This window comes from Drosophila santomea, chromosome 2L, assembly GCF_016746245.2.
Source record: "Drosophila santomea strain STO CAGO 1482 chromosome 2L, Prin_Dsan_1.1, whole genome shotgun sequence".
Taxonomy (NCBI): domain Eukaryota; kingdom Metazoa; phylum Arthropoda; class Insecta; order Diptera; family Drosophilidae; genus Drosophila; species Drosophila santomea.
This window is the reverse complement of record NC_053016.2, coordinates 20,260,701-20,272,790: the sequence shown is the minus strand read 5'-3', so window position 1 is coordinate 20,272,790 and position 12,090 is coordinate 20,260,701. Positions and strand designations below refer to the sequence as shown.

The 12,090-nt window shown below is 43.1% G+C and overlaps 3 protein-coding genes across 6 annotated transcripts; 2 read left to right on the top strand and 1 right to left on the bottom strand.

Annotated features, from left to right (window-relative positions):
• Positions 1 to 2,654: 2,654 nt before the first annotated feature.
• LOC120443743 lies at positions 2,655 to 3,505 on the top strand. The gene is given in 2 exon segments (XM_039623000.1): positions 2,655 to 2,691; positions 2,694 to 3,505. Coding segments are annotated over 2 exon segments (849 nt in total).
• Positions 3,506 to 9,090: 5,585 nt separating this feature from the next.
• On the bottom strand, positions 9,091 to 10,149 carry LOC120458529. The gene has a single exon (XM_039646203.1). The coding sequence runs from the start codon at positions 10,051 to 10,053 to the stop codon at positions 9,127 to 9,129; it is 927 nt and encodes a 308-aa protein (XP_039502137.1). The 5' UTR covers positions 10,054 to 10,149; the 3' UTR covers positions 9,091 to 9,126.
• A 204-nt stretch (positions 10,150 to 10,353) lies between these two features.
• Positions 10,354 to 11,730, top strand: LOC120458530. 4 transcript variants are annotated; one of them, XM_039646205.1, is made up of 5 exons: positions 10,354 to 10,439; positions 10,498 to 10,568; positions 10,661 to 10,835; positions 10,959 to 11,101; positions 11,168 to 11,730. In XM_039646205.1, exons 1-5 carry the CDS (start codon positions 10,380 to 10,382, stop codon positions 11,340 to 11,342), a joined length of 624 nt encoding a protein of 207 aa, XP_039502139.1. In that variant the 5' UTR covers positions 10,354 to 10,379; the 3' UTR covers positions 11,343 to 11,730. The 4 variants fall into 4 exon arrangements, 3 of the variants coding, with proteins under 3 accessions (XP_039502139.1, XP_039502141.1, XP_039502140.1); XM_039646207.2 differs by having other exon boundaries at positions 10,377 to 10,568; positions 10,625 to 10,835; XR_005617202.2 differs by having other exon boundaries at positions 10,365 to 10,835; positions 10,946 to 11,101.
• Positions 11,731 to 12,090: the final 360 nt, after the last annotated feature.

The window sequence follows — 12,090 nt, the reverse complement described above, 5'->3', positions numbered from 1 at the left end:
GATCTCAAAGAGGCTTCCACTTCGCAGGGAACATGAAAAATCAATCATGTCAGGATGGGAATAAGATGTTGACAACGGTCCAGATCAAAAGCCTGATCGGAAACATTATGGCCACATTGTGTGTGCTGAACTGGCCGGCTTGGCTAGCAAAAATGCGTAACGAATTTATGGACCCAGATGGGGATGACAAATCCACCAAATCCGATCCAATTCTGAACACATATCACAGCGGCGACCACACCCGAGATCCCAATCCAAGTCGGCCCACTTGATCCTGGCTGGAAAACTGCAAGCGCCACATGTTCGTGCCTTGTTTTGATTTACTCTGGCGGTTAGTTTATTTATAGACGCCTCCAACGGGCCTCCTGTTGCGTCATCTGGGGGCGGCGGTGGGTGGCTCGCGGCTCACAACTCTCGATCTCGAAACCACCACCCAGCTGCCCCTCATGGAAAAGCCTTCTTGAGCCCGCCGTCGCTGTTGCTTTTTAATTTGGCAAATTTATACACACACGCGACCACCAGAAGGTTGCCAAGTCGGTTGTTTCCAATCGGCAATTGCTTTATTGTGCCCAGCACGGTGGAAATAATGTACAGTGAAATATACTTACATATGAGGATGCATGTATAATTTAATAAAAAATCCATTAACGTAATAAAAACAATAAAATTCAATTGGTTTTAAAGAACACAATCAACTTATAACACTTATTTATTTCAAACCAAGCATTTGACTTTTCCATTTTTTGGTCATTCTGAACCACTGTACTGGGAGTTGATTCATTCAGCCGAAAAACCGTTTCCAATCCGGACCACCCACTGTCTTAAATTTCAGCAAATCCACTCGGAAACCGAGACAAGACTCTCGACTCGAACTGGGCATATTTACCAAATTGCGCAGAGAAAAAGGAAATCGCAACAGATGCTAAACAAATGTCGGCTTAATTAATAGATTTATTGGTTTTGTCTTGCATATTACAGCGGCGAAAAATTGTTAACGAATTAATCCTTTCAAGGCGTGCAAATTGCGGGGCATTACTCATACGCCCCGATGTGCCCCCCAATCCACTAATGAGCCACTGGCTGCTTCCTCCCTCCCTTGGGTCAATAAAAATGGCTAAAAGCTGCATTGCCCGTTGCCAAATAAGGTGGGTCCAACTCGCATCCAACTCGCATCCAACTCGCATCTAACTCGCATCCAACTGGCGCATCTCTCGCGGATATTTAAAATTTATGTGAGCCACCGAAAGGTTTTGTGCCAGTTCCAGCGAACAGCGGGCGAAAAGATCAGCTATTCAACCATTCAGCCATTCAACCATTCAGCCACTCGTAGACCAGGCCAAAACTGTGGGTCGCGTTCCGCCTGAATCTTCGACAGGCAACACATGCTCGGCCTGCACCTCCTTTGCTGCTCCCTAGCTTGCGTTTATCATCCACAGTCAAAATGATGATGACGATGGCGGCGGATGACTATGGTTTCTGCGCTGCGCCGAAATAAAGCCATCCGTTTGGGTGTTCACTTCATTTGTTTAGACTGGTAGTAAGGGCACCAGGTGTAATTTTTTAACAAATTATGATAATAATTATGATAATAATGATTATAATAATAGTTTCGTTATTCTCATTAGCTAAGAACTAAACTAAGCTTAGCTTAATACCCACTTGCACAATTCTCAAAGTTGTAATCAACCAAACGCGGTTGGATCAAGTAAGCTTATGTGTATAGTTCGTTTGGTATATTACGCAAACATTGAACTGCAATGGAATTTCTCCCAGTTGAGTTGCACTCGGCTTCTGTTCTCAGGTCTAGGGTCTGCACTTCAACTGCAACTGCAACTGCTACTGTTCGCAAAACTGTCAAAAAGCGAGGGAAGCACAACTGATGCTGGTCGCATGGCCTGAACTCCATGTGGGCTTGATTTAGTGCTACGTTCTCTGACTGCTGATGCCGCGGATGAAGATTCGGGATGGGGATGGGGATGGGGATGGGGATCGGGATGAGGACGATCGGAGGGAGAGCTGAGTTATGACATGAACTCTTGACTTCGGGTTATGGACCTTGAACTGGGTGGAATTTCTCGGCCCAGCCGTAGAATTGAAGCTTTCATAACTATCAGCGCAAAAACCTAAGACCTTCTTTGCTTCTTTGCTAGCTGTATTGATTATTATGTGTCGATTGAATAAAGTCTTATCAGTTACGTTGGTTGTTTATTAAGGGGCACTCAAATAGCGAGATTGAGTATTTGAATTAAATATCAATTACAGTAGTTATTATATATATATGGATTTCATTTTTGTAATGGAAGGTCCTTCGTAACAATAAGTTCACTAATTGAATACGTAGAAGGCTTTTAAGTTAGAAATTTATTATATATAAACAGAAATAATGAGTTTTGTAACATTGATTTGTATTGGATTGCCTCTGAATTTAGACCATAGAATGGACTCTTATGTTATATAATAAATAATGAGTTTTGTAACATTGATTTGTATTGGATTGCCTCTGAATTTAGACCATAGAGTGGACTCTTATCGTTTAAAGAGCCTTTCGCAACTCGAAATACTGCTTATCATTTACAAAATAAAAACTCAATTAATATCACATATAAAGGGGGCTGATCGATCTGCAAATAGTCACAAGTCAATCGAAGTCCGTAATGGCTGCATATAAAAAATATTCCTTAGTTTTCCTTATTCCTTAGTCCTGGCTAGACATCCTACTCACGAGGAAGCAGAGGAAAACATGTCCCAGTTCATGAGTGTCCTTCGGCAGGAGCAATTTGTTGCGGGCTCACCTCGATTTAACGATGTTCTGGGCAACGCCAGGGCCATTGTCGAGTATCAGGACAAAGGATTCATTGGAATCCGGAGCATTTTCCAGTGGATGACCAGCCCGAATCCTCGCAACGATGGCGTCGACAACTTTATGCAGTTCTATACTGACGAATCAAGTGGCTATATAGGCATTCAAAACTACGACAAGAGCTCCAAGTTTACGATTCTGTTTTCCGTTTGGGATGCACTCGATGCATTTCCGGGTGATGATTTCGCGTGCGAAACTTTCGGCGGAGAGGGCGTCGGCTACAAGTGCTCCAACAGCACGTTCCCGCTGATCAGCAATGCCATATACTTCCTCGATGTGCAGATCGAGGGCTCTATCTTCAAGGGCTATATCTCGGATCCACAGGAGAATCTCGACAGTGTGACCAGCAACCAGGTGACCCGTCACTTGATAGGCGAAATCATCACTCCGCACGAAAAGCTAAATAACCTCATACCCTTCGGATACTACAACGAGAACTATCGCGATAAGGACACCTGCAGCGAAGCCTTTGAACTGGTCACTGTCCATCAATACACGAAGTATGCCCATGCCAACACAAAGTTCTCCGAGGCCTATCTCTACAACACTGAGTGTAAGGTGGAGAATATTTTGGTGGCTCTAACGGCGGACAAGAAGAGCACCATCTACTTCACCAGACCCACGGTTTTGGGTCTTTATAATTGAGTATCCGTATATACGGTATTGAAAGTATCAACTTATTGGCCTCATTTATAAGCTTTTCTTTATTATTTTGTATACATTTTTTTTATTAGTTTTAAGGAAATATAATGTGATCTAAAAATGTCTTTATTGTTTTTGTTGAATAATCTAAACAGAACCAATGTATTTATTTTATTAAATTGTTGAAATTAAGATGCTTCTTTAACATTTATACTTGCTTTTTGAAACAAATATAGCTTTGCTTTTTTTTTGCTTGTGCCAAGGAGCAAAGAAATAATTATCAAAAATCTTTCCAGCTTTCAAAACTTTTGTAGATCATCGCTTCTTTCTGTAAAATCCAGGCTAACATGTTACTGCATGACATCAGAGTGCCTGGTTGGTTTCAGGAAACTTGTCTAGATTTTTTGCTGCTCCCGTTTCTGCTCATTAAGACCTGCGCATGTCCTACGCAGTGCGGCAGTAACTTTTTATTGTCTGTGCGGGCAGGCGGACAAAAAGTGGCCGAGGAGCGAAAAAAATAAATAAACTGTCCCATTGTCTTCTGGGATGAGGGCTCTTGGAGCTCTCCTATGGCTATGGCTATGGCTATGGCTTCTGGCCCAGTCCGGGAGCTTCTGCGCCGATGGTGGGTGATAAATGTTGGGAAGCGAGCGGCGGCGCTGGCGCAGACTCCATTAAAATTAGTTATTCACGCGGATCGTTTAAGGCAATCCAACACCAGAAGGCAGAAACTTGGTAGCTGCCTGCTGTTCTACGGTTGCATTTGTTTTGGATACCCTTTAATAATGGAGATGAATGGGTTGCAAAGAGTTAAAGTAAATTCATTCATAATAATAAATAAGATGCATGTTCCTGTTTTTTAGTTTATAAGATACAAAACAGGTTGTGTATCATGAAAGTAATGCTCTGTAAATACGTTCACCCTTTTGTTAATGTAATGAAAACAACTACAGTGCCGAAATTGGAATGACAAATAGCTTTGCATACTTTTTGGATATACACTATTTCTTAGTAAATGGAACCGAATCAAGTCAATTGAGTATTCCTTGTGATGACCCGGCTTGTAACCCTTGGAAATACGCTCCGGATTTCAGAACACCAGGTATCCGAAATTCGAAAACCCCATGAGCAGTGCAGCGCTTTTTTGTTGGCCATTGCTCTTGGTCATGGCTTGTCAGTGATGGCTCCTCGGCTACCGCTTTTGTTTTAATGATCGTGCCCGGGATGCTCATTTACCGCTGCAGTTGTCCAACTGCAGGCAGCAGACAGCAAACGGCAAACGGGATGACTCCTTGGCTTTGTGTCTCTTATCAGTGCAACATTTTGCATGTTGGCCAGGAAAGCGCAGAGCCACGGCCACGTCCTCCTGCTGGAGCTTAAGCATTTGTCACAGTCCCTCCCCGCCGCTGAGGTAAAGCCCAGCCAAACCATACACACACTTAACATGTGTCTTTTTATGTATGCTTTTAGCCAGCTTTATCGCCGGCTTTCGGCTACTGCGGCGCTGCAACGTCGCTGGAAATCCCCTCCTCTAATGGCTCATTTCCTCCAGCGGCCAACAACAACGGTAATTAACCTGTGCATGTTAATGAACTTCAAACTGCAGACTCCCACTCCACTGCACTGTGCAAAGAACCAGTAAGGTTAACTAAAGATATTTCAGCAAAAAACTAGTAGGGGATAGGTAAAGATATTTCAGCCTCCTTTAGAATTAAAAAAGTTTGCTAAGAAAACAGAGGAGCAATGCACATCTATAAACTGTAGGATATCTTTATTTAGGACCTAAAAAGTAAGTGTAGATAAATTGTTCAATATATTAGCAAGTGTATAAGCAATATTATAATCTAAAAAATTTGAATTATATTTACTCCAGTATATTCCGGTTTAACTTTGAATTGAATGTGTAAATAGAGTTTTTCCTCAACAGAATCATCCTTTAATATCATTTAATAATACGTCTTTCTGAACAAAGAGATCTAGAATTTATGATCGTCGGCATATTTTTCCCAGTGCACCCCCGACCAACTGTCCTAAGTTTATGTAGATTTTTGTCTTCTCTCCTCACGTTGGCGCTAATGCAAATGTGAAAAGGCATTTTGTGAGCCAAAATGAGGTTGTTGTCGTGCCACTGACAATCTAATTAGAATACAAAATGCTTTTAGAGGAAACTGCAACTTTGGCTTGAGCTCTTGCTCCTTAGCTTCAGGCCCAGTGGGTCTTCAGTGGGTTTCAAGTTCATGGTGTTGACATATGTAGTTGGTGGTTGGGTAACCCCGAATATATGTCCTCACCGTCCCAAACCATCTGGTTGAATAACATTTTGATAGCACCGTTTTACAGATTTGATTTCACCGACTAAGACATTATTGTGATGAGATGGCGAGTCGGGAAAGTCAGTCGGGAAGAGTCCAAATTGTCAACTTGTGTATTCATAATGAGTGGAAAGTTTGGCAGGCTAGTATTGCAGATAGATTAGATACGGCTTAAATGGAAAATTAATTTGGATTAGTAATTCAAGTCAATTGCACATAAGGTTACCATTGTCTTCTGTACTTAACCTTTTGTCTTAGTTTGCTACCTAAGTTTAATTGGTTTGCATTGATTTGGAAAGAAATACTGTTATAATCAAAATAATTCGAATTTGTATTTTTCCAGTATTACCTGGAAAACTTTTTATCAGAAAAATAACCTACTTGAAAGCAATTTCCTTTAACCATAAATGAATCATGCGTCACGTAGCTTACCCCATCTGCTCCACCTTGTACAACAAGTTTCAACTTTGAACTTCAACAATCGATTCGATGTGCCCACTCATGGCTGCCCAAGTGGTTTTTGTACCAGGAACTGACATCGCATTGTATGGTACATTTGGTATACTTGGAGAATGGATGGACGGACGTGGAGCAGGAGGAGATCACAGCACGTGCAGGGAGTCAACAAGGCAGACACACATATTGGGCTAATTAAGCAGATTTCAAATGAAAGCCAACAAAGAAGAGATTCGATCGTGGGCCAAGCGACACCACCTGGAGCTGAATCTTTAGATGGAGTTGGAGATGGAGTCGGAGAGGGCCTGTGGAGCACCCACAGAGATCGGAGCACCCATGGCACGCGATAATCAATCAAAAACCATTAAAGCCAAGCGTTTCAGCCGATACAAAGACAATCAGTGCGGGGTAGAAAGCATTTCGCTGGAAAGAAAAAGCGTAGGAAAGGGGGAAGACGCGGCGGGTGGGTGTGGCAAAATCAAATATGCGTCAAGACAAGTTAAAGATCAAAATCAAGATCAAATAGAGCACGAGATCAACTGCGAGGGGGGAGGCACAACAGTTGCAGCGAGATGATTGACAGAATTAGAATAGGAAATCGTGAGCGGTGCGGGGAAGTCCTCTCCTTACGAGTATTATTAAATGACCCAATTGTGGCTAAACGGCTTTTTGTTTGGGCCAAGAAAAGTGAATGGAGAAGAATGTCGCCTGTCTGGGCTTCGGTTTCAGTACCTCCTGCCTTCCCCTTCCCCTGGCCAAATGTCGCTCAGAGTTGGCAAATGCAAATTAAACCCCTCCGCCACATCGACTTCCCAGTGCAACTTTCTAAATGGAATTCCAATCGCACTAGGCCCAACTTCTCCTGCCCCTTCTATTTTCCTTCACGCTTTTCCGCTCATGTGTGCGCAAAATTAAAGAAATAATTTCGAGTAAAAATATAACAGCTGATTGTCACCTGGCAGGCGAGAAAACCGTGGAGCCTTCGTGGGTCTGAGCTCTGACTAAATCAAAGACTTGACATCCGAGCTCCTTTCTAAAAACGTCTCTGCTAATTTACATGCAACAAATGCAACTGAATGTTTAACTTACCTATGTAGTACCTAAATAAATAAAAAAAACCTTTTTTAGTTCACAACAATTAGTCTACGTTGCTCACCAACTCTTATTTTTGATTATGTCTAATGTCACTGCAAAAGAAAAGTGTTTCTCTCAATTAAGAAATCGTACTTTCCAAATATTTTGCGCTGTGTATAAGCTATCACCCAATTGTCTTCCCAGTGGGCTCAATTAGAGACGCACTCGCAAATTGCATTGCACTTTTATTGTCACCATTCGCGAGAAGTGTCTTGGATTTGAGTTTGAGTGCGGTGGCATTTTGTCGCGACGCCTGCGACGGTGTCTGGATCCCATCATCAGTCACTCCTGGACAGTCCAGGTCCAAGTAATTGCTCTCGACATGCTCCGCCGGTCCCAGCCCCAACCACTTGTAGGCATTTTGTTTGACTTGGATTATCGCTAAGTGCATGGGTTTAAAATTCCGCGGATGTCCAACTAAACGACGGATTAAGCGGGACCACTTGTCGGGTGTTGTTCAGGCCGATGCCGACCTTGCATTGTAAAAAATTAATGAAAATTAAAGTTTTTGTAAATTTAGCTAAATATTTGTGTACAGTTTACACGTTTTACCAATGTAACAAAATGTAAAAGAAAAACGCTTTTGTCACCATTAAACACTTTCTAATATGCGCATATTTTATTCTAGTTTAACCATGGAATTGTTGTTAGCTGGACGAACTAGGTTCTTACATATATAACCTTTTTACTCCACGCTCGAAGTGATGTACTCAGTATTATGGTCTGCTTTCGCGGCTTATTCAAAATAATTCACCCACAGCAACAGCTTAAGGCCAAACCACTCAGCACATTCACGCTACGCTCATGATCCCCGTAAACGGAGTACCCGCATCCCATGCCAAGTGCCCATTAAACCGCATATATAAATCACCATTAATTTGACAGTGGATTTTTACATAACTCAGGCCAACAGGTGAAAGCGAATAGCGCACAGCTGCCGGTGGACACTGGAGAGATCATGGAGTGTCATGGAAAACTCGCCACTTGCACTCGTGAAAATTGACTGCTTTCCCCTGAATCCCTGCTCCTCCTCCTCCTGCTTCTCCACCGGCTGCACTTCCCCCTCCGCGAAGAAGGAGGCTGGCTTGCAAAATCGAATTGTGTGCTAATATTTGGCCAAAATGCAAAGAGCCCGCGGTTATCGCTGCACCACGAACATGACGAAGTGACTCCAGATGGGGAAGTTTGCAGTAATAAAAATCATTACTTTCAAGCCCAAATTGGCAAATGTTGGCAGAGGGAGAATGCTGGATTTTAGCCTGATCGACATGCAATGTCAGGGAAATTGCTGTCAAATGGGTAAAAGTTGCAGGCAACACTAAGGAAAAATTCCGCGATTTTAGTGGTCCATTTTTGTTAGTATGGCTATGCTTATGATGGTAAATTATATAATATAACAATCAATTTTATTTGGGATAGAATATTATTTACGAAAATGAAACTTGTTTTAATATTCCTTGTGGAATAGAAATGGGCTCTTTCCCGCCTAACCCTTTCAGGGGGATGCCAGAGAAGAAAGCTAGCACATTGAAAACGCAATGGAGCATTGGTATAGAAAAATTGTGCCGTAGAAAAACATGGCTTTTGTTTTAGCCCTAACCGCAGACAGATGTCCCAGCTAAAAGCTTTTCCTAAAAAAAATTCCAGACCCCGATCCCCCATCACATGACAGGCACAATTTCTCAATTTTGTTTCGGAGGCAAGCCAAGAGATCTTTTACTTTCACTGACGACGCACATTCTTGGAGCGCCGCTTGGCCTCGACGGAGTTTCTATTGAGAAAGACAGCCGCCTCGAAATCCCGCAACCAATCCTCATCCGAATACTGATGCCGCCAATGGCCCAGGCATCCGCCCAATTGGCAGTTCAGTTCCTTTTGCTGGTTGAGAAACAGAGAGGTGCGTGACTTAGGTACGACTATCATGTTGACCAGGTGCATCTGCATGTCGCAGTACAGCTGCCTCTTGGTATTGCATTCCTCCAGCGACTGCTCATCTCGCAGATACAATTCACTCGAGGAATGGGTGCGTCTCAGGTCACAGCTCGACCTGAAGCCCAGCGATAGAGTGGACTGTGAGCGGTTTAAGAAATGGGGCCCGCCCCCTATGGGCTTTTTATTCCGAACGGAGCTGGTCGGGATTGGCACCAGTTTCCGCAGTTCGTGCACTTCATTCTCCAAGGAGTCCAGGCGTGTCTCCATTTTGGTCAAACTGGGTGTCAGCTTTTCCGAACTTCCTTTATCCGGGTCAAAGGATCGGCGAATCTTTTGAGCCACTCTTTCAGCAGGGGGATCCCTGACCCAGAGCTCAACCAATGATTCCTTGACCCCTTCCTTTTGCTGCTTAACAATCGGTTTCTGCTTATCCTTCTTCGATTTGGATCTGGGGAGGAAGGCAATTGTAACGGGAGGATTCACCACAATGGGTCCATCGGCAAATCCATCAGTGCGTCGCCTCGTATCCGGTGGCAAGAATTGTGGGGAATGGGTTGCCCCAGATCGACTGGCTCCTCTGGTATCACCCACTTGCTTCACCTCTTTATAGCTTCCACTTGGCGTTTGATACTCATTCTTGTGGGTCATGATGTCCCTTAACAAATCCGTTGAAAGTGGCACTATTCGCTTCTTACGGGAATATTCCATTGACTCCATCTTACCAATATATTACTTTAATTTTGAAACAATCTGGGTGACCAAACTATGTCGAAATGTATTTGGGTTTAGAAAGTACGATAATAAAACCCTTCATTTTTGAGTGGAAAACAAATGAATCCTATGCAGTGTTGTATTTCAGTTCAGAAGATTTTGTTTATATTACTTGGTATTTGAAAATTTGCAGAAGGCAGAAGGAGGAGAACACGATTTATTTGATTGCAATACCAAGATTCCTTCCCAACGTCAGCATTTTACAAGTTTTATAGCCACTTACTTTTACTGATTTTTGTAGGGCCCATTAGTTTAAATAAGCACCTTTTAAAATGTTGTCATATATTTTGTCAAATGAAAAACATTTAAATGCACACAAGACACTAAGGAAAGTAAGGAGTTGCGCTTAAATTCAAAGGAGTTCCCTCGAAAATTTTCCAAATGTTGTAGGGTCCTCGGATACCTGGCAACAGAAATGGAGCTCGGAAGAGACATCTTCAAAAGGACGTTAGAATTGTCACGTATGTGTCAAGTTAAGAATAAGACACACTCGCCAAGAAATTGCCTCTAATCTCAGGATGCCATTAATCAAGAAGTTCTGCTATTGTTTTAGTCTAAGAAGTGGCGCCCTAACAATTGCGTATGTAGGTCTCACCATAGATGTATTGGATTCAGTAGCCACTATATATACTGAGTCGCAGTATTGCGGTGATATATTACTCCTCTGGATAATTTCCACCGTTTGGAATATCATATCCGAAATGGTTCTTTTGACTGCACTTCATCGGGTAAGATCAAACTACCAAGAAAATAAAATCTGGGCTTACAATTATTTATTCAGACTTAACAAATGAATAAAACCATTCTATCGAAATACTTGCTTTTTATCTGAGCGTAGTCCTTTGTTCCAGGATAATCCGCACCTGCTTCCGGTCCACCTAGTGACTTGTCTCTGTGGCCTGATCCTCGAAATGACCAACCACATGTGGATTGCCTCCCTCGGTATAACCGATTACATTTTGATGTCCTATGCGTTCTTTTTGATTGCCTGTAAGTGATTCCCTCCATTGATGACCTCCTCTTGACCGCTTCTACCTCCACCCGAATCAATCCCCCACAGATGTAGCTGCGGACGTCGTGGTAGTGCTCAGCTACTACCAATCGGAAATTTAGTGGACCACTCTGATTACCCATTAACCCAGGCAACCGACCGAGCGCAGCATGCAGCATTTTGTGGCGCGCGATTAGGCGCGAAAATTTATTTGGAAAATGTTGCGCAATCGGGCCGTGCATAAATCGTGGCCAATTGTCACCAGCGGATTGGCAACCGAACCTCTGCGACCTGCGTTTAATTATCGCCCCGCCAGCGCCCGCCGAGCTACATGCGTGCTAATTGACCAGGCTGAAGCTCAGCGCTGCTCCAATCCGAATCCGAATCCGACTACAGCTCCAGCTCCGAATCCCAGTCCCAATTCCAGTCGCATTCCCAGTGCAAACGTCCAAATGATAACCGCGACGATGAAAACGCATGCTGAGCCAAATGAAAATTATGTTGCAATCGGGCAGGCGTGCTGCCCGCTGGCTGGTCACTGAACCGCAGTTTGCACCACCATCCATGGGGCTTAATTAATTTCCTTGATTAATTGAAAGTGCGCCTTGCTCGCAGTATTTTCGTTTTCTGTCTCTTTTTTTTGTACTTATTTTTCTGGGCCATGGTATGTTTATGTGTATTTTTGGCAGTGCAAAGTTGAAGGCAATAAGAAAAATCGCTCCGGATTCGATTCGGTAGTATGTGATGGGCGTCGCCCTGGCCAACCCTTGGCCATTACTCTTGGCCCGATCCGATCCGAATTGATCGGATGCGATCCGTTCCTTTCCTTTTTCCCAGCTGGTATTCGATTATGGCCGAAATGATGATCCTTGTTTGGTGGATTCAGTGCAATTGTCTTGGGATGCCCTGTAAAATATATGAGCAGCTTTTTAAGTAGTTTTCAACATATTTCACTTATGAACAGAAAAATTAGTCTCCCAAATAAAATCTTT